The sequence below is a fragment of the Boleophthalmus pectinirostris genome, unplaced genomic scaffold, assembly GCF_026225935.1.
Source record: "Boleophthalmus pectinirostris isolate CB_2022bp ecotype Guang Dong unplaced genomic scaffold, ASM2622593v1 HiC_scaffold_1, whole genome shotgun sequence".
Classification (NCBI taxonomy): domain Eukaryota; kingdom Metazoa; phylum Chordata; class Actinopteri; order Gobiiformes; family Gobiidae; genus Boleophthalmus; species Boleophthalmus pectinirostris.
In genome coordinates, this window is record NW_026570970.1 from 22956171 (window position 1) to 22978033 (window position 21863).

The 21863-nt window shown below is 38.0% G+C and overlaps 3 protein-coding genes across 3 annotated transcripts; all 3 read left to right on the top strand.

Moving 5' to 3' along the window:
- Positions 1-51: 51 nt before the first annotated feature.
- si:rp71-68n21.9 (kelch-like protein 9) lies at positions 52-9115 on the top strand. Its single transcript, XM_055149804.1, has 12 exons — positions 52-245; positions 1319-1372; positions 1636-1773; positions 2444-2607; positions 2705-2837; positions 3448-3644; positions 4092-4167; positions 4527-4780; positions 5444-5747; positions 6230-6409; positions 6492-6605; positions 7625-9115. Exons 2-12 carry the CDS (start codon positions 1366-1368, stop codon positions 8119-8121), a joined length of 2064 nt encoding a protein of 687 aa, XP_055005779.1. The 5' UTR covers positions 52-245; positions 1319-1365; the 3' UTR covers positions 8122-9115.
- A 777-nt stretch (positions 9116-9892) lies between these two features.
- Positions 9893-12449, top strand: hsd3b1 (hydroxy-delta-5-steroid dehydrogenase, 3 beta- and steroid delta-isomerase 1). The gene is made up of 3 exons (XM_020920393.2): positions 9893-10074; positions 10666-10830; positions 11534-12449. Exons 1-3 carry the CDS (start codon positions 9924-9926, stop codon positions 12337-12339), a joined length of 1122 nt encoding a protein of 373 aa, XP_020776052.1. The 5' UTR covers positions 9893-9923; the 3' UTR covers positions 12340-12449.
- A 462-nt stretch (positions 12450-12911) lies between these two features.
- On the top strand, positions 12912-21853 carry pla1a (phospholipase A1 member A). The gene is made up of 11 exons (XM_020920382.2): positions 12912-13207; positions 13965-14184; positions 14736-14913; positions 14991-15099; positions 16028-16129; positions 16306-16398; positions 16481-16645; positions 17372-17461; positions 17920-18025; positions 19901-20050; positions 21302-21853. Exons 1-11 carry the CDS (start codon positions 13138-13140, stop codon positions 21384-21386), a joined length of 1368 nt encoding a protein of 455 aa, XP_020776041.1. The 5' UTR covers positions 12912-13137; the 3' UTR covers positions 21387-21853.
- Positions 21854-21863: the final 10 nt, after the last annotated feature.

Here is a 21863-nt window from a genome sequence, read left to right on the forward strand (position 1 = left end):
GTGTTATTTGGTGTAAGTTGTGTTTCATATAGGGTGCAGTAAGGAGAAGTAGCACAGGAAGTGACTGAGGTCTTGGTTTGAAGGCGTGAAAACGGTGGTCATTGTTGGTGCATAGACTAGAAGCTGTGTGCATTGTACAGAAGAAGTTCCTCCTCAGTTTCTGTTTTTCTCTGAGTTTGTTTGGGGTTGACCGTCAGGCTGGAGTCCAGTCTAGGGTCCGGCCTGTTTGGGAGGCTCTCACTCAGGTAAGTCTTTTCGGCTGCTACAGGTAAAATGCATACATGTGTTCAAACTGGGAAAACCCCATACCACTAATTTTCAAAATGTACACGACAGGTGCACGTTGAGCACTATTTTCTAGAAAAATGCCATATTGATTCTTCAGTTGAATTCAGTTAAGTATTTTTATTTTGTTGGAGCTCACATTATCCACATGGAGTACAATTATATAGTGTTAAGTTGGAAGAGTTTTTTCCTGAAGTGACACTTTTAGTGGTGTAAAAAGTTTGCCATCAGCTTATCTCCATGGAGATGTGGTTTACAGTAAAAATGCATGCTTTTCAAGATATTTTAGAGCAATGATTAAAAAAAAACAACTTGTTGATCAATCAAGTTTGTTTAAAATATTCCTATAATTGAACACTGTACTTCTTGCTATACTGTGGAAAATTCGAAATAAAGCAACAGCATCTCCACAGAATCAAGCAGACAGCAAACCTGAAAAGTTACACTGTGCACCTTTTTTAAATACCAAGCTGAACGATAAACCAACTGAAAACTGCAGGGATGGTGATGATGTGCTCCTCCAAGGTCTTTATGCAAGCCAGAGTGACTCACTTATTCTGGTCAATGTCTTATGACAGTAGAATTCAGGCTAAGCAAAACCATGAGTTTTGTGTGGGTGAAGTCACATATTCACAGAACCATGTGAATACCTCACCAACAATTGTGGGAAGAAACTGAAAAAGTACCTAATACTAATCAACAGCACAAGAACCCTGTCCACTTGTATGACAGTTACATAAAGTATACAATGTTTGTGCTTATTAAATAGGCATAGTCTTATACAGTTCATAAAAATAGTAAACTCTGTGAAATAAGTACATAAGAAAAATAAGTTAAAAAAAAGGGAAGCTGATCTATTGTTTCACAACTAACCACAGTTATCTAAAAATTACACTTTATATCAGTTTGAAACTCCTATAGTAGAAATGTTCAGATAAGATTTTACACCCACGAGACACTATGATGATGTTGCATTTCATCATTCTGTCTATCAAATATATTTTTCCATATGGTAACTAATGTTTTCATTTAGGAGGCATTCCCGGCGCAACAGCAGCCCTCAACCCAGAGAAGCCGTTGATGCTGGGTAAGGTTCTGTCCTACTACACATGCAATCTCTATCGCTTTGCAAATATTTAATTTTCTTTTTGGCAGTTATTTTTGCTCACTTCCATATGACTACTGTTTTTAAGAAAGTACTTCCTCATTTACTTTCCTCCAATCATGCATACACTAAACTGTGTATGCTATTTATATTTAATGACTAACTTTGCTTAATATTTAATTTCTAACTTTATTTTTTAAGAATCTTTAATAGACAGCAAAATTTCTGTTTGCGTTTGTTCATAGAGCGAATGGTGACGATGGCAGTGGAGGAGGGCTCAGAGGCAGACTGTCCCGAATGGGGAGCAGACACCGGGACAATCCGCGAGCTCAGGCCCAACCAGAAAGGCCAGCTGTGCCACCTGATCCCCCCTGTGCAACAAGGTGTGTGTGGTTCTGTTCATACTGTATAGGGTGCCTTAAAAGTCTTGCTGGTGTATCACTCTTGGTTATATTATTATCTTATTTATTTATGATCTGCGGTGGATGTCTATTTATGTTTATGTTTATGTTTATGTTGCTGTGTTGTCTTGTCTTTATGTTAGAGACCTCTCATTAGTTAGTGACCCCTCATCCCAAGACAAATTTCTCCCATGGGAGACAATAAAGGATTATCTTACCTTATTTTATTTTATCTTATCTTATCTGATGGAGGGTCTGCCACCTGCTTGACTCCATGGAGATGTTTTTGTTGTAGCCAGAGATGTTCCCCAGAATGGCATTATACTTATTTGTCATCATGGTGACAAGCAGGTAAAGTAGGTCAAGTTTTTAGGTCAGATCTGTGGAGACTATCCTGTTCACAGGAAGGATGCTTTTCAGGGTAGTGTTATTTAACAATAAAAACAACCATAGATAAATCAATGCAAGATAAGTTAAATGTCATACAGTGGAACATACCTACCAAAGCATTAACATCTCTATGGAGACAAGTAGGTGATGAAATGGCCACCAGAAAATTAACATAGAGTACTTAAATAATATACGCAGCATGATGTGTGAAAAATGGGCATGACAAAAAATGTAATAGGTTTTGTGTGTTGTTTGGTTTCAGAGGTCAGACCGTCTTATCCTGCCCCTGCTCCCCCTCCCACCCCTCTGCCTCCACCTTTGTCAACTTTACCCAAACGGCCTGATAAATCCACCAAGCCCAAACTTCCTCCAAGGCCACTGTCCAAAGTCTTCATGAGTAAAGAACACGAGTCAGAAGTATTGCAGGTACTAAAAAATGTATCCTTTATGGCAATGCTTTTTTATATACAACTCTTAATATACATTCTTGTGATTTCAACAAATGTAATCTGTTTTTCCAAAGGGTCTGGATTCATTCCGGGCCAGTGACGTCCTCTGTGATGTGGTGCTGATTCCTGGAGACAGTAATGAAAAATTCCCAGTTCACAGAGTTATCATGGCTTCGTCCAGTGACTACTTCAAGGCCATGTTCACAGGTGGGAATGCAGAAGGGCAGACAAAATACTGTGTGTCTTCTTTAATTGAAAATTCTTAACAAGTATTATATTATATATTTATTATAATATACCACAAGTCTCCTAAAGTAGTTGCTATTTATATGAAAAAGTTGTTGCTATTTACATGAAAAAGTAGTTGCTATTTACATGAAATGTGGAAGTTGCCATATAAAGCAGTTAGCTGTCAATCACAGACACAGCAGCAAGAGAGCACCTGATGAAATATTTGCACTCTGCCATAAAACAGAAACATTTCAAGACTACATATTCTACCTTTTGAACGGTAAGAAGTACTCTAAATGGTGGCTGTAAACAGAAAGTTGAAACCCATGCATGCATTTTTGACATTACATTGATTTAAATATTTATTTTCTCCAATACATTATAAAATATATGTGTATTATTTGTAAAAGTGTATGTTTGTGTAGATTACTGTTTTGGAAGTACAATAATTTGACTTCGACTTTCACATTCACAATGACAGGGCTCAAAGGATCTACTATAAGCATTTGAATATTGCTGAGTTTGCATATAGGTTGTAAGACATTGTTTGACCTTCCCCACTGCCTTTGTATTATCTCTGTTCCAGGAGGCATGAGGGAGCAGGAGATGACGGAGATTAAACTGCTTGGAGTCACTAAGCTGGGTTTGAGAAACATCATAGACTTCATTTACACATCCAAAGTCAGTCTGGACATGGGCAACCTCCAGGACACACTGGAAGCAGCAAACTTTCTGCAGGTTATCCCTGTTCTGCGATTCTGCAATCAGCTCCTCTGCAGTGAGGTGAGAGGGAGAACTATACCAGTGACAGTACTCTAAAAGGGCACTATGAAACTTTTCTGGTTCAGGGTCTGCCACCTACTTGCCTCCATGGAGACGTATTTGTTTTAGCCTGAATTGGCAGAATGGCATTATAATTATTTGTCTCCATGGTGAAAAGCAGGTGGCACCACTAGGATAACAGAGATGAAGTTGCATGGAGTCTGCACGATTTGATTTCTTAATGGTTCTTACTACAATGAATATAGCGGTGTCAAATAGAAGTACGAAACATATTCAATTTGTGGTAGTACTTTGTGCAAAAAACGATTTCTACCACCAGTATTATACAATTATTGCAATTCTTATTATGAGTACAATGATGGCCCAAGTTTCAAAAGTGCTTGTTTGTATCCAATGAAGATTTTTTTTTTATTATTTCTATTTCAAATAATTTCTATTTCTATGCAGGTGACTATTGAAAACTGTGTTGAAGTAGAGCATATTGCTACAGACTTGAATCTTGAGGATGTTCAAGCCAACATAGGTGAGTTAGAATTTCAAACTTAATTTTGAGAGAAAGAACTTTTTGAGGAAAAGGCTTAAAACTTAAAGCAGATACCACAATGATAATATATTTTTATACAACTGAATGTAATTTGCAAAACATGATTGTTGTTTTATTCTCATACTAATTCTGATGTGTTTCACAACCATTTAAAATTATACAGGAAAGAAAACATCCTATATGTGGATCTATAGATGCCATGCTAGTTTCAGTATTGTTACTGTTCTGATATAGAGTTTGTTTTCTTTTTGACAAGAATTTATGTTTGCTCTTGACTGAACTAAAAATATGCAGTGTTTTAATGACATGATGATATGCATGATTATGGGTCCTTGCAGGCGAGTTTGTGAGCCAGAACCTGCAGTCCATGATGGAGTCTGGCCTTCACTTGCAGCTGTCGGCCTCCACCATGGCCAAAGCTCTGTCCAGAAACGCTCTGAAAGGCTTCTCTGAGATGGAGCTCTACCAAATCGCTAAAGAGTGGCTGGACCATGACCCCCCAAACCGCCACTCCTCTGTCTACACTCTGATGAAGCACATTCGCTTTCCTCTAATGAGCCCCAGTGACCTCATACACATCTCACAGGCTGAGGTGGGTAGAGCTGTAACAATTTTCTCTCATTGTAGCTCAAAATTAGTCATGTGAATGGTGAGTAAGTAAATTAAGGAACTACTCAATGCTGACTGCAGTGACAAGGCTGTGTTTTGCTTGAAGATCAGATAAAACATGTATGCATTTCAAGTCAATTATATGGGTTATAGCGATGTACCTATCCCATTCAGCACAATGTAATATCATGTAATAACATATAACTTGACACTCTAACCATTACTACTATGTTGTTATAGTTGCTACTTCCAAATCATATTCCTCAATAAGAAGAAAAAGTTATTCAAATTATTTTTAAAAAGTGAATGCAAAATTTCAGCTTCAAGGTGCACTATGTAACTTTGTAACACTCTAGCTCCATTTCAAGTTACAGATTGGTGGAGAGGCGAGCCCACTCATAATCAGAATGTGGTGAATAAATACCTCTAATAGATTAGTAGCACAATAGATACTATAACCCTCCAAGAAAAGCATCTCTATGGAGACACGCAGGTGGCGGACCTTCCACCAGAAACACTACATAGTGCAATTTAAGTGAAAGCAGTACTGTTGGAAAAATACATTTCTGTTATTCATGTTATTCATGTTATTAGTACAGTGTTACTGAAAAGTCAAGTACTCATTTCTTCTGCCATGTGCCAACAGGAGGGTGGAGGGGACTCTCTGATGCGCACTGATGCAGCTTGTGTGAACCTGCTGCTGGAGGCCAGTAACTACCAAATGATGCCGTACATGCAGCCGGCCTTGCAGACTGAGAGAACCCAGATCCGATCTGACTCCACCCACATCCTGGCTTTGGGCGGGGTCATGAGGCAGCAGCTAGTGGTCAGTCGTGAGCTCAGACTGTACGATGAGAAGACTGGACACTGGAGAGCACTCAAACCCATGGAGTCCCCTCGATACCAGCATGGAGTGGCCCTGCTAGGGGGGTTTCTGTTCATTGTTGGAGGTTTGAAAATATTGTAAAACACTAAGTGCAAATGTTGATTCATCAGTATTACAGCAATATTACAGTATTGAAAAAAAAGAAGAAGAAGAACATTTAAAGATATGAATCTGTTAAATCTTCCAACTAAGGTTGTCATGACCAAACCTAGTCCAAGATCTGGGTTTCAGGCGCTGTAGTGTTTAATACATGGAAGTGTAACAACTATTTTTCAGGGATAAGAATGTAATCACAAAACTGTAATACAATACACTGAGAAAAGTTACTAACAGTAAGTTATTAATATACAGTTAATATCTTGATGCTTTGAGATATGATTACCTCTACTGCCACAGCTTATAATCACCCATAGAAATCCCACAAAAAATTATGTTCTCTTCACAAATTCCAATTTTTTAAATATGTTTGACCATAAGCATATATGTGTATATTAATCCTATCAGGGTTTTAAACTATAATTTACAAGCACTCTGTTTTGTCTTTAGGGCAGAGTACATATGACACAAAGGGTAAAACTGCTATTGACAGTGCATACCGCTATGACCCACGGTTTAACAAGTGGCTGCAGATCGCTTCACTCAATGAGAAGAGAACCTTCTTCCATCTGAGCGCTCTCAAAGGGAAACTGTATGCAGTGGGGGGACGAAATGCTACAGGAGAGATTGGTAAGTAATGTCTTTAAATCTTTTCTTGTGCAGAATATGGAACATCTCAATATTAAGTGATCATTTGTTTTTGTTTTTTTAGACAGTGTTGAATGCTACAACCTGAAGAAGAATGAGTGGACTTTTGTGACCAACATGATGGAGCCGCATTATGGACACGCAGGGACCGTCCATGGAGATCTCATGTACATCTCAGGTACAGGGCAACAGAAAACCTAAAGGATCAATACAGCTTTATTGCCATAGTTGGTGAAATCAATAATAGTTAAACAAAAAAAATAATCTGAATAAGCTGCCAGCCAGAACCACAAGTTTTGGCAAAACTTTACAAGAGAGAGACATTCGATCTGTTCAAGTAAAAACAAACATGGCAGTTTTGGAGTGTAAAAAAGGAAGAAAAAAACCCCCACAGTGGACTGAAAAACAGTGCAGATTTCTGCAGAATCAACTATCAAAACACTATACTGTTATCTATCTCTCTTTCTGGATTCAAACAAAATGTAGAAGGGACTGACTGGGGCTGAAGTTAGGGGCATTGTATTTGAACATAATTCAACATAAAGAACATAAATTAATAAAGCACTTCTGTATTCAAAATGTAGGCCCGGTATATTTCAAACCACTTCCTGGTTGCAGAAAAACCTCATCCCAGTCTCAGGTTGTCTCTCAGCCGCCTTGGACAGGAAATAGATTCACGGGCCTCACTCACATGAAGAAAAGTATCCGTTTCTCATGTATCAGTGAAAGCCATAAAGTACAAAAGGTTATGGTCTGTGGGACTTTGAGCACTCCCCCATACAGTTTAGTTTCATTTAGTTAACTATCCAGTATAATACAGAGAAAGGTTAAAGCAGACCTATCAGGCAAAATCTTTTCAGAGCTTTTAACCTTGTTATAATTGTGTCCCCTTCTCATTTACCACCTCAAAGTTATTCGGGGTGATTTGGGCGTGTTTAAGCAATCTTTAATTGCTTATTTCTAAGATGCCATATTGCCAGTCAACCCCCATTTTCACTGCCACAGGCACACACCCACTGCTCTGTACTTACTACATTCTCCAATTTTATTTTCTTAATCAGTTATATGTGTTGTCACTTTGGTACAAATGGAAAAAAAAATCTGTTACACACTAGTCTGACTACCTTATCTATCTATAGAGAGAGAGAGAGAAAAAAGTTACATAGTGCACCTTTTAACATATAATTTATTTTGTAGGTGGCATCACGCGTGACACGTTTCAAAAGGAGCTCTGGAGTTACGACCCTGTGTCGGACTCGTGGACTCGGAGGGCGGACATGATTGATCTGCGTGGCCTTCACTGCATGTGCACTGTGGGGGACCGCCTCTACGTGATGGGAGGAAACCACTTTAGGGGCTGTAGCGACTATGATGATGTCCTGAGCTGTGAATACTACAGCCCTGCTACAGACCAGTGGACCGTGGTCGCACCCATGCCCCGCGGACAAAGCGATGTCGGGGTCACTGTGTTTAATGGACAGGTGTATGTGGTGGGGGGGTATTCCTGGAACAGCCGCTGTATGGTAGATATAGTGCAGAGGTACGATCCTGAAAAAGACGTTTGGGATAGAGTATTTAATGTGCTGGAGCCACTGGGAGGCATCAGGGCCTGTACGATGACGGTGCACCTGCCAGAGGGGTCAGTGGACGAGGTGGAGATACAAGAGGGTCCACTGCAAGCTTCATGCAGCTAATGTAGCACATTTGGGGGTAGTTGAAGCTAGGAGGGGGCAATATTAATAAATTGAATATACTGATGTAACAGTAATCATATTATATTTTTGTAATTCATCAGAAATGTGCTCAAAACTTGGTTGGCGTTGAAGTATCCCACAAATGTGAATGTGCAACCAAAAGAGCAGAAATTTTACTTTCTATATGTGGGTTTCAGAGTGGTGAACAATTAGGACTATTACCATAGCAATCACTAATTTACAAAAGAATAATTTACAAAGTAGCAAATATATGAAATTGAAAACTAATGAATACCCATCAGGAAAATTTCTGTTATTTTTTAATCATGTTTGCAGCTTTTTTGGCCTTCTGGCCAATTACTTTGACATTAGACAGTGTTAGGCACCTCTGTGTGAAACTATTGTCTAAACGTGTCAGCCACAGTTAAATGAAGTCAAACAGGAAGTGTGTGGGCTCGGCAGGTGCAAACACGCAGTCTGCAGCTGTGCACAATAATTACAAACACATGAGATGCCTCAATGTAAATATTTAACCCTGCATCCCAGAAATGTAATATGTATGTTATATGTAATATGTATGTCACCCTATGTTCTTGTCTTTTCACTGAGAAAAGATGAGAAAGAACTAAGAAATTTTCCTGTGAGAAATGGGTCAAATTGTGTTTGTGCTTAATAGAGATAAAGTCAACCACAGCAACCCTATCAGACATGGATCTTTATTTTCTGTATTTATTCTCTCTTATCGTTGTAAAGCATTCTGTGAGAACAGAAAATGCCAGAATATGTTTAAAACTGACTGATCTAGAAGTGTATTGTAAAATGTGTGTAATAATAGTATTATTAGTAGTAGTACTAATATTTATAAGGCAAACAGTATTGTGGTCAACAAAATATTTTTAGTATTTTGGAGACATAACTTGTTTTTTTTAAATAACATAAAAACAACTAAAAACAACTACTTTTCAAATAAAATATTAACTAAGTTAAAAGTAAATTTCTTGTCATGTCTTCTCATTTATTCAACAGCTTTTAAAAGATTTCCTATATCAGTCATACAGCCTTGAGACTTCAACCTTCAAACTTAGGATAAAACCAAGGACTACAGACTGAAGGGGCAGTTTACCAAAAAGCTATGAAAACAACATTCTAACTAAGTTTCAAATTGCATTACAGTGCCCAGGAAATGAGAGCAACAAAACAGTCAAAGTTTCCAAAATGCTTAGCAGAGATCGTTTTATTTTAGGGAATACAGTGAAAAATTCTCCCATTATGACTTTTATTCGGCCTTGGCCTTATCTCATGAGTGGGAAGCATTAAAAACAACTAAATTATTAAGTGGTTCAGAATAGAGCCTGCAATAATTGTCCACATAATTTCCATTAAATGTGTTCCAAAGAAAGGTTGTATAAAAACTTTGTGTTCTTTGGAGCACATCTTGTACTTATTTTCAAGCATTACTGTTATTCTCAACCCTTAACAAGTTAATTGTGTACCTATTAAATTAAAAAACAGCTCAAACAGTTAACAATATTTCTCCATAACCTTGGGATATAAACTTTTCCAGATCTTTTTTGTCAAGATTAAAAAGCACCACATTTCTCCCTCAAGTAGCAAAGTCCAACCCACTTTCACTCATTACCTTGACACAATGTTGTTGTTTTTTTGTCAGTTTTTTTTTTTCCTTTTGGCGTTACAAAAAGTGCAGGGCTAAAGCCGAAAGACCAGACCCTGCTGTCATTTGGCAACAGAACACATTCAAGATATAAGATTTGAGAGGAGAGTAGAATATTGGACTGTCTACTATGGCTTTGAATGGGGATGTGTGTGTGGTGACAGGGGCTTGCGGATTTCTGGGCAGAAGACTGGTCCGGCTGCTGCTGGAGGAAGAGCGCCTGAGTGAAATCAGATTGATCGACAGACAAATCAAACTGGAAGATGTTCAGAGTTTTAATGGTAAAAACTTGTATTTTCTATTTAGCCTTTTGATGCATTCTCATGAAAGCTTATTGTAAAAATGCAGATTTTTTATGCTTATATTTAAAGGTGCATTGTGTAACTTTTCTGGTAGAGGGTCTGTCAAATGCTTTTCTTACTGCTTTGTCTGGAATGTTTAACAGTATCTTCGTGAAGATCATACCAGACCAATACCATCTGTGGACAGACAGCTCCACTCAGTCAGAATGCCTGTTTTTCAAGGTATTTCTGAGCTATAGCCACCTGTAAGTGAATACATTTAAGGCAGAGCAGTTTAATGTCATACTGTGGAACATTCCAGGCAGTGCAATGACATCTCCAAACAAGCAGGTAACGGAAACTCCACCAGAAAAGTTACACAATGCTTCTTTAAAGGCTTATGTGCTTTTTATAGAATATAACATTACTTTAATTTGAACGGTTTGATACAAGACTTGGTTGAATATTGCCAATATCTTTACCATTGTGATAGGATACCCTAAGATCTTGCAAGAGTCTACATAATTTAGTGCTTCTCATTAGCTTTATCTTTTTTCCTTTTTTTTCCCCTTTTTTCGCCTGTTTTGTCAGACTGCAGAGGAGACACTCGGGTGCGTGCCTATGAGGGAGACATTCGGGACAGCGCCTTTCTGAGACGAGCCTGCCGAGGGGCATCCACTGTCTTTCATATGGCCTGCCTGATTGATGTCAGAGGAAAGGTGGAGTTCAGTGAGCTGTATGGAGTCAATGTCAAAGGTAAACGCCAAATACTATCCCACTGTTTACCACTGTACACTGTATTTAAAAGTTAAAAAAAAAAAGTCTTTGTATTGTCTTTGTACAGCATCTTTGAATCTCTTTTGAAAAGCACTAGCCTATGTAAATTTGATATATTGGTTACTATAAACATGGATTGTTCATATGTAGGTATTTGTGGTTGCAGGTTGGGTGAAATGCAGAGGACAAATTTCCCTGCAGAGACATTATCTAGAGTCTACAAATACAAATATTTTATCTGAGAAACTGGAAAACCTTGTTGATGTTAACACTTCGTAGAGTAACAGACATACCTAGAAATGTATTTCTAAGGCAGAGACACATAACATGATAATGACATTGAGTGTCACATTGAATGAGAGATTGGCCAATATATCAGACAGCGTATTAACTATCGGCCTTAAATCTTCAGCATATTTAGTTTGGACCAATCAGCTGCCTAAAAAAACATGCTTAAATCATAATAATGTGAAGAGTACACCGCACAAAAGGTGACTACTCCATTCTCTTATCCAATTTGTAATAACAGGGCGGTAGCTGAGTTTGTACTAAATTAAAACTGTATATTTGGGGGGGGGAATTCACATCTGCACTACATATCAGTTAATCTCTACACTGACTGAGCATACGTTATAAAATGTTTATTTAGAAATAAAAATGATTAACTTATATTTTAATCCAGGTACCCAACTGCTCCTGGAAGCTTGTATTGAGGAGAATGTGCCCTCCTTTATCTACACCAGCAGTATAGAGGTCATGGGCCCAAACCCTAGTGGTGACCCCGTCTATAACGGGACAGAGGAAACACAGTACAAATGCGCCGTCAAGTTTCCCTATGGTAAAACCAAAAGGGAGGGAGAAGAGAGGACACTACGGGCCAATGGTGAGCTACTGCTCGATGGGACCCGGCTGGCCACATGCGCCCTTCGACCCATGTACATTTATGGAGAAGGGTGCCGTTTCCTCTTGGGGCATATGGCAGATGGGGTACGCAACAAGAACGTCCTGTATCGTTTGTCCTTACAAGAAGCAAAGGTGAACCCTGTTTATGTAGGAAATGTAGCTCTAGCTCATCTTCAAGCAGCACGCAGTCTGAAAGATTCCAATAAACGAAATATCATAGGGGGGAGGTTTTACTACATATCGGATGACACGCCTCCAGTCAGTTACTCAGACTTTAACCATGTGATGATGTCCCCTCTGGGCTTCCATATCCAGGACAAACTACCATTGCCCCTGTGTTTGCTGTATTTGCTGTGTTTTGTGTTGGAATGGGGCTGTGCAATACTGCGTCCTTTCATTCGCCTGGTCCCACCTCTGACTCGACATCTGGTCACAATGTTAAACACACACTTCACTTTCTCCTATAAGAGGGCGCAGGTCGAGCTGGGATATACCCCTAGGTACAGCTGGCAAGAAGCACGCAAAGGTACTATAGAGTGGCTCGCAAGCCAGCTACCAGAAATTAGAGAGAAAATAGAAACATGATTATTTTCTACTGTCTCTTCCTCTGCATGTGCTGTAATCATAAGAACTTGCTATGACATAACATTGAATGCTTGCCCAAAGTTTCTTTTTTTCTTGTGAAATACCTTTTAAGTAGCCATAGTTTTGAAAATGATATGTTAACTGTAAATGGAACTGATTGTTTATTATGTCATGTTAATTAAAAAGAAAATCTCAACTACTGTATTGCTTGTCCCTATACTTTACATTACAATATCAGCACGTTTTATGAATTTACTATTAACTCTATCATCTCTTTGACTGAACACTTTTTTTTTTTCCTGCCATTTTGAAGAACTAGGAAGTGAGGCATTCTGATTAGCTGGTTTAATGTACAGATACCATGCTATTGCTAAAGAAGTTACCACTTCACACATGAATGTATTACATAAGAGCACTGATAATGGAAAAATCTGTCAGATTTAATCAATAGTTATCGATGTCCCCAGACACAACAGTATGACCCCTCCTCATTGAACACTGAACCACACACAGAGCTGTGGCTTAGGCCAGAGTCCAGCCTGTCCAAACAAACAGCTATTGACCACCACCGTTGTCATGGATCCACAACAGAAACAGAGCAAAGAGTGAAGAGAGAAAAAACAGCAGCTGTACATACATCCAACCGCAAAGCAGAGCTAAACTATGGAAAGGTCTACAGTGTCCTCTGGTTCTGTGCCCTTATTTTAGGGTTCAAACTCTGTTCTTGTGCATGATTCTCGAGTGATAAGCCTGAAGAAAAGCCTGGAAACTCTACGCTCAGTCGTTTTTGCTGAAGAAATGTTCTGGGGATACACTGTCACTGCTTTCCTATGTGCACAGGCCCTGCACATCAGGTCAGAAGAGCTTGGTAAGTTAAACATGCGTTTTGTTTGTCCAGTGATAAGCTACTACAGGCTTTATACTTACATATTATCTGACATATTGACAAAAAATTTTTAGGCTAGTCCAGTGTTCTGTTAGATACAATGTCCACTCAAGCGATCAATGCTACAGAACAAGGCAAATACTTCTGATGACATCTGATAACCTTCAAACAGTTAATATGTGCCTCCACCTCTGCATTCTCTCTCACAGCAAACTAACCTCACATCTTCTTTCATTACCTAAATCTCCTTTTTGGGTTTGACCCTTAAGGTACATACTTCTGCATGTCACTTATACAATACAAGAATAAGCAACCAGTTCATACATACTTCACTAAGTCTGACCTTTCCATTCATAATACAGGGACAGTTTCCATAGAAGGCACAGATTTTTCTAAATCTTGGCCCTTGTTAACAGTATGGTGGCTAAAATAACCGTATTATGTCTACGAAAGCCATTTCTGATGCCATGTCCAAGTAAAATTATAAACTTCACCAAAATAAAAAGATTTTTAGTAAAATCTTAACTATAATCATGTTAACAATGTTTCAGTGACATTAGTAGTCCAACCATATGCACTTTATTTCCATCCGCCCTCATTTGAAACAATAGAACATTGACATCTTTAGCTGCTATTTTCCAGATATTTCCATCACCAGCTCCAGTCTAATGTCTATTGCACATTTTTTTCTTTCATTAAGCAACATAGATATTATTATTAATCATTATTTGGTTGGTAGATGTGGGTGAACTACAGGAAGATATTGCATGTGCGGATCTCACCAACACCACATGGCAGCAGTACAGACAGCGGACCGAGCTGCAGGTCCGGTATCTGCTACTGACGAGGAACAACCTGGAATGTGCTCAAGCATTCAACCAGGAGTCCCTCTCAAAAACACAGCTTCCACCTTACTTCAACACATCCCTGAAGTCAAAGGTCATTGTCCATGGATACAGGTGAGAAACTGGGATTGAACTGATGAATAACATTAGATAGCTGGCAGATGCTATGACTCCTGGTTGTGTGAGATATGTACACTTAACTTACCGTTCAATATATGAATGCTGGAACAATAACTTTTTGGGGGTCAGTATGTATCCCTACTGAAAATGTGTGAATATTTTTTGTCTCTGTGATAAGATTTGACTTGTGAAAGGTTGATTTATTTATTCATTATAGATGCGAACAAAGTACTAAAGTCTTTTATTAGTATTTGAAGGGATTTTATTTAAGGTATTTCTGACTTTATAAGATCTATTAACAATCTGCCCCAATGGCATATTGTTCTCATTTTCTCATTTCAAATAAATGCTGAAACAAGTCAGACATTTCATGCTTTGAGTGCCTTGAAGATGGAAAAGAGTTATTTAAAAAGTGACCATTAACCATGACCATCTGTACATTATTTTACATTTAACTACATTAAAACTACTCAGTTAAGAAATTTTGACTTTCACTTTTTGTTGTGAACTTTATCTAAATATCTTGTTAACTGAACTGTGTGCAGGGCTAGGGGCAGTAAGCCATCTTGGGTGACGGACTTGGCTCAGGTGTTGCTCCGAGCAGAGGATGTGAACGTGTTGATTGTGGACTGGGTCTATGGAGCGTCCTTCGCTTATAACCTGGTGGTGCAGAGCTACAAAGAGGTGGCTCTGCAGATCTCAGTCCTCATCAACCATCTACAGGTTTGGAAAGCTAAGATGTGTTTGTATACTTATTAGCCAAGACTTACTGATGCAATAAAGCATGCTGTTTTTGACAGAAACAAGGAAGTAAGCTGGACTCGTTTCACTTCATAGGGATCAGTCTGGGAGCACACGTGTCTGGTTTTGTAGGAACTCTATTTGAGGGAAAGATTGGACGAATCACAGGTGAGCCAGCATCCACAACAGCATGTAACTGATGAAGATACATGATCTTTAAAGTGAGCAAGAAATACAACCGGGATGAAGCAGGCAGCATGCTTTCTCCTAATTGATCTATCTTACATTTAGGAAGAAGTATTGTATAGGTCATCAGTGTTGTGTCACATCTCCATAGCAAGCAGGTTTTGTTTTTCTTTTTATAATTAAAATTTCCTATAATCCAATGCATGCTTAGTAAATTCGTTTAATGCAGTGCTGTGGAGGATTCTAGGCAATGCATTATCATCTCTATGAAGACAAGCAGGTGGGGAACTGTCCACCTGAAAAGTTCATGTGAATTAATAAAACCACTTTAAGAAGCTTAGATTGTATTTATAAACACCTGCATTATCTGTCTGGGGTCTATTGTCCAAAACAAAAGTGAAAACAGACAATGGCCGCTTGTTCCTGTATGTGTGCATGTGTGTGAGTGTGTGTCTGTGTGTCTGTCTGCCTGTCTGTGTCTGTCTATCTGTGTGTATGTCAGTAAGTTTGTGTGTAACTCTGCCCTCTCAGTGCTGGACAGTTCAAAGCTCTATAGCTGTGAGATAAGAGTCACTCTGGAGCTGTGAGGAGACACTGTCCTTATGTCCCTGAACACATCATCCAGCACAATGCACCACTGTTGTGTGCTTTGACCGTTCAGTGTGAGGAGAGCAGAAATCTTTATTTGTATACTAAGTCAAATACTTTTAGCAAACAATAGGCAAAATTATACTAATTACTGACCAAATCAACATAGTAGTTAACATTTTTAAAAGCCTGTCCAACCAATACTGATGTTAAGAATACCAAGCTGCAAATTAAAACTGCATTGCACAAATTGTATTGACAAATTGCATGTATTGATTAACATGATATAATTTCTTGTGTTGTACTGTGGCATTACTTACAGCCCTAGATCCAGCTGGTCCCATGTTCAAGAGAGCGGACACGTTTGATCGACTGGACCCATCAGATGCCAAGTTTGTTGATGTCATCCACACCGACTCGGACTGTGAGGCTTTTACCAATATTTACCAAATTACACAAATTGATTAAGCAAGATCTATATAATTTCAGTAGAAGTAAATCTTAGGTTGAGTAGACGTACTTGTACTAGTCTAAATTTAAGAACTTCAGTTTTGTTTACTCGGTTTGCCTTTACCAATTTGGCCTATTTTTCGAATGTAGATTTTGGCATCTCCATCCCGATCGGTCACGTTGACTTCTTTCTGAACGGAGGCAATGACCAGCCTGGATGTGCCCGCTCAAGATTTGATTCTAGTAAGTTCTAAGTTCAATAATTCACAAACAAAAAGTAGTATAAGAAATGTTTTGATGAGACTTTAATCCGCGGTATGTTTAGTGTACGGCTATGTGATTTGTGACCACATGAGGGCGCTGCACGTCTACTTGAGCGCACTGAACCACTCGTGCGCACTGACAGCTCTGCCCTGCACCAGTTATGAGGACTTCCTGATGGGCCAGTGTGTGGACTGCAATGTGTTCAAGGGAACGTGTCCATCTATCGGTGATTTACGTTTAATACATATATATATAGCCTATAAAATAGAACATGACAACAACTTTTCAAGGGCTTTAAGGGCCACTAAGGCTTTAAAAATAGGCAACTTGATGGAATAGATGGAATCTTGGTCGATGGGCTTAATATCCAAATCAATTGTAAAAACATCACAAAAGATAATGGCTTGTATATGTGGCAGTGTACGCTTGAAAGCTGTCAAAGTGCTACAGTAGGCCATTTATTTACTGTACTCAAGGGCAAGGTCAGATTTGTTTATATAGACCATTTACAACAACAAGCGCTACTCAAAGTGCTTCACATCAGAGAGGCTTAGAATAAATAAATACTATGCAAAGGATTAAAGCAAACACTAGTACAGACTATTAAGATAAAGTGTGTTTTACGATTCAGTGGAGGTAAGCATCTGTGGCTTTACAACAGAAGACAGAAAAGTGTTTTTTAATCTGCGCAAACAGCCTATACTATCTTAAAATACTGTCTTACACGGTGTAGGAGTGACAGCCACTTTATGGTTATAAGATGACCCCTGCAAGTCACGAATCAACTGAAAAATGATCATTTGTGGTCAATGAGGGCTCTGGTCAGCCTCCCCTGGCAGTTGTTGATCAGTTTAGAGTACATGAACTTGTGATCAATGTACTCCATTGATGTACACCTATAGGTTATCAAAAGACATGATGTAAAGCCCACTTAACAACTTCTATGTCACAGGTTTAAAAGAAAACAGCGGCATCACAGTATTGCCAGTTCCCAAAGAGCAGAAGGTGTTTTTAATGACAACTTCATCTGCACCGTTTTGTGGTGAGTACATTTATCAACTGGTCAGTTTTTTCTGTCACTCCTTTTTCCCATTACATTCTGTTTCCTGTCCCATGAGACAGTCCACAGAGTCCAAGTAGTAAAGGATCATAACCACTCAAGTTTAGTACCTCATTTTTCAAAAATAATATATACTCTTTCAAAAGACATCATAGTTGCATACAAAATAAGGGACTTATGCCAATAGAAGGCAATAGATATAGATAATATTTACAAATAACACTGCTGAGTATTGGTTAACATGACAAAATTAATTTGTGATTTGTCTTAGAGTCTTTATACTCAAGATAACAACAAACAAGCATTAAAATAGTCAACAATATTTTTTTTAATAGTTGATAAGTCACGGTTATTTTGAGTAATCGTTGCAACCCCAATAAAAAAGTACATTTGTTCCTTCACATTGCTTAAAATAAAAATAAAATGTATCTTTTGTGCAGCTCATCACATTCTGGTGGAACTGGAGGTTGCTTCTTTGGAGAAAAGTGCTGAGATCGAGTTAACTCTGTTAAAAGGAAACCAAAAAGTGGAGAAGAGGCTTAGACTGTAAGTATTAAACAAATTGCCCCATTATTACTATTTATTTATTTATTTATTTAATAGGGACAGTGCATATTAATGAACATCTACAACATTGCAGTGTAAATATGCCAGATTATAGCAAGACTGCTAATTTCCATCTGTAGTCCCTAGGCAGGTAACACCACAAATTTAAACAAAGCAAAAACAAGTAACAAATCTATACTAAAAGTGTCCACAAGTCTGTTTTTTCTTTAGCCACTCTTTTAAATAGGACTTGAAGGTGGCAAGAGTTGAAGTTTCTCTTATTGATGACAGAGGCAGACTGTTCCAAAATTTTGTGCCTCTGACTGAGAGCACACCTTGTCCGAATGTTGTGCGTCTGTGTGGGACGTCACAGTTCCCCCGGGCTGTGGCCCTAGTTCCCATTTCACTCACAGTCTTTACTTTAATAAAATCCTGTAATGGAGGAGGGGCAAGTCCATGCAAAATTTTATAGACAAAACATCCATATTTAATTAATTTATTTGACCTACTGAATATCCAGGTGTGGGTAGAGCAGCCAACAATCTTTAAGTAAAAGTAACATTGAGTAACAGTGTAATGTAAAATGTATTTAAAATCTCATTTAAACACAAATGTATATCTGATGGTAAGTTAAGAAGCACAAAGCATTCTTGTCAACATGAAGCTTTTGTCTCTCAAAATGGGAAGTGTAAGAATAACCTTTTAGTGTCTTTAGTCTGTAAAATGTATTGAATAGAAGCTAAAGTATGACATCAGAAAATTACTATGTACAGTTTCTTTAAGAAGTCAAAAAGTAGCTGACACTTCCCACCTCGGTTTACATCTCATGGATAGCAACTCCATGAGTAATTGTCATAAAATATGTCATTAGTCTTTTTCCAAAGTCACTTTCTGTGGCGAAACTGTCAAAGGCTGGATGCATGTCCTTATCCCACAGAGAGCACAGCAGGTTTTTCTCACAGAAAAGAGTGAATGTGCACTTTCTGTTTTGAGAGCAGAGTGGAGCTAGATCCAGGTGCAGGACAGTACAGTGTGTCAGTGTGTGTGTGTGTGTGTGTGTGTGTGTGTGTGTGTGTGTGTGTGTGTGTGGACTGGGCCATGTGAGGTGAGGAGAGATAATAATAATAATAATGATAATAATAATAATAATAATAATAATAATAGCACATTTATGGTTTGACAAACTAAACATGTCCCAGATTTGCCTTTGTCAGATCACCACATAAGGAGGATAGAACACAGGAAGTGGTCCAGTTTGCTTAGGTTGACTTTTTGTGAATAATTGTTTTATTATTATTAGTTAGTTAGTTAGTTAGTTAGTTTGTTACGCTATACATGTTATAGATACTCTATATCATACAAATAAATTACAGTTTTGTGCAGTAAATGGTGTTTTTATGGTGCATACCATACCAGCTTTGTTTATAAACTTTAAAAACTTTACAGCTGCCCTAAGTGCTGTGCACAAATATAGAATAGATAAAGACAATCATTGCGTACCTTTTCTGGCTGGGTGTCTGCCACCTGCCAGAGGTTATGACACTACGTTAAATGTTCCGTAGTATGACATTAAACATGCTATCTAGCATTTTTTTTCATAGTCATTGTAATAGCTCAGCAATGTACTACCTTAAAAAAAAAATCATTCTTACTGTGGTTGCCTCTCCACAGATCTGATCTGGCCTGATGTTATCACCTGCTTGTCTCCTTGCTTGGGGATAGATAAATTTAATTTCGTGCTGTAGAACATTCCCGGCAAAGCAATATTATATCTACAGAGATAAGGTGGTGTATCCACACCAGAAAAGTTTCACAGTGCACCTTTAAAACCTACTTGCCACAAGTAGCTTTTACATATTTTCTGTGTGTTTGTAGTCAGACGGATAAAACAGTGTACAAGACAGTGCTGGCTCATCAGGCACCTCTCTGTGAGATTGAGTCCATCATACTGAGAAACACTGGGATGCGCTTCTATCGACAAACAGATGTCCACGTTCGATCTGTGTGTCTGCTACAGCTACCCAGGTAACTTTCTTTAAAAGTAACTCTTTAAAAGTTTGAAAACAAAAGAATTCTGCATTCTGCAATGGAGGCAACTGAAGGTAACATAAACATATAATTAGAAATGTCTATGGGAGTCAAAAGTGAAGTGGAACATAATGTGATCCATACGGAGGAACTGCGATCAACCACAGAATATCACAAAATGGAAAAAAAAATAAAAGGTTAAGAAAATTAAAACCACTTTGAAACATGTGATAACTTTAGTATAAGTATACTTGTATTATATCTTATTTATTTAATAGGTGATTATGATAGACATTTAGCATTTTAATGAAGCCAAAATCTTGGACAGTACTGTACTTACTTACAGTACTTACAGAAATGTTGACTCTGCAGTAGTTTTTTATGTAATCTGCCAATATATTACACATTTTCACACACACAATAACATTTTATGAATACCAATTACATTTCTGAGGTCAATACATCATATTTTTCCCCATGGCAATAGAAAGGCAAACTTACTGACACTGCATATTTTTGTTATAAGTCACCCTCTCTATAGGACAATTTTAAAATGTATTATAGTCTGCCTCATTTTTTTCCCTCAGTTGCCTCTGAAATGTGAACATTCTGATGACATTCTGTAGCATTAAAGGGTCTATAGACCCCTGCACCCCGCCCTCCCCCCACTAGTCCTGTTTATCTTTATACGAACTGAATTTCATTTATGGTTTGATAAACTAAACATGTCCCAGACTTGCCTTTGTTGGATCACCACATAAGGAGAAGAAATATACAAGGCATGCACGGGTATTTGTCCATTACGTGCAGTAAAGCAGTTGAGGTTTAGCAGCTGCAGGTTGCATTTGTTCACAAAAGAATGGCTTTGGAAAGAACAACTGTGCATTATATTTTAGGAGACAATTAAAATAGCTCAATAGTGTACCTTGTTATAGCTCAGGTCACACAAAATGTAACATGACAAATTATGATAATGTCCAAATGTTTTTTCATATTGGGGAAATAAATAAAGAAAATATCCACTATCATTCTATTCTTATAATCATTTCCATTTCATAATATTTTCAGTGGCATTTCTGCCTCTAAATAAAAGAGTTGATTGATTTTTCCCAGATTGTACTTTGTCTAAATCCTTAGTTTCTCGGCTCAGTTTCAGTCACTCGCAAATTTTTATTCATGACAGCTGTACAGTAGTAGTAGATGAATTATTAATACTATGTAATAATGTTAAAAATGTGTTTATCCTAGACGAGAGACACCTCTTTGTGTGAACAAATTTGATGTTCGTCGTGGAGCTCCCTGGTCACATGATTTTATACAGGTCTGTAATTGAAATTTAAAAAAGAAATGTGTCCATTAACAGAACAATATTACTTGTTCTTTTAGCACTTTTTCACTAACTTTTTCTGTAAGTTATGAAAATGTGGGTGCTAGCTAATGTTCTTTAAGATAAATTATTTGTCAAATTGTGTGTAATTTCAGTCATCCAGGTAGAACCATGGCAAAGGAAAAATTCAATTTGTCAACAGAACAAAGTTTATTTTGGCTGGAAACATTTCACAGCCCATCCAAGCTGCTGCTTCAGTTTGAAGAAGAAACAAAATGACCAAAATAAACTTTGTCCCGTTGACAAATTGAATTTCTCCTTTGTTATTTGTCAGATTATTTCAGTTTGTATCACTACTGTGTCAACTTATTGCTGAACTTATTTAAGACAGTACTTACTAACAGGATTAAAACTGCCATTGTCAGTATGTCTTTTGGAAGTAGGACATTGTACCAATATTACATAGCATTATATATTGGCTCT

Coding starts and splice junctions, on each gene's coding strand:
- si:rp71-68n21.9 (XM_055149804.1), top strand. Junction 1,774..2,443: donor GATCCCCCCTGTGCAACAAG/GTGTGTGTGGTT, acceptor GTTTGGTTTCAG/AGGTCAGACCGTCTTATCCT. Junction 3,645..4,091: donor ATCAGCTCCTCTGCAGTGAG/GTGAGAGGGAGA, acceptor ATTTCTATGCAG/GTGACTATTGAAAACTGTGT.
- hsd3b1 (XM_020920393.2), top strand. CDS start 9,924: ATGGCTTTGAATGGGGATGTGTGTGTGGTGACAGGGGCTTGCGGATTT. Junction 10,075..10,665: donor AGATGTTCAGAGTTTTAATG/GTAAAAACTTGT, acceptor CTGTTTTGTCAG/ACTGCAGAGGAGACACTCGG. Junction 10,831..11,533: donor GTATGGAGTCAATGTCAAAG/GTAAACGCCAAA, acceptor ATTTTAATCCAG/GTACCCAACTGCTCCTGGAA.
- pla1a (XM_020920382.2), top strand. CDS start 13,138: ATGTTCTGGGGATACACTGTCACTGCTTTCCTATGTGCACAGGCCCTG. Junction 14,185..14,735: donor GTCATTGTCCATGGATACAG/GTGAGAAACTGG, acceptor AACTGTGTGCAG/GGCTAGGGGCAGTAAGCCAT. Junction 20,051..21,301: donor TGTCTGCTACAGCTACCCAG/GTAACTTTCTTT, acceptor TGTTTATCCTAG/ACGAGAGACACCTCTTTGTG.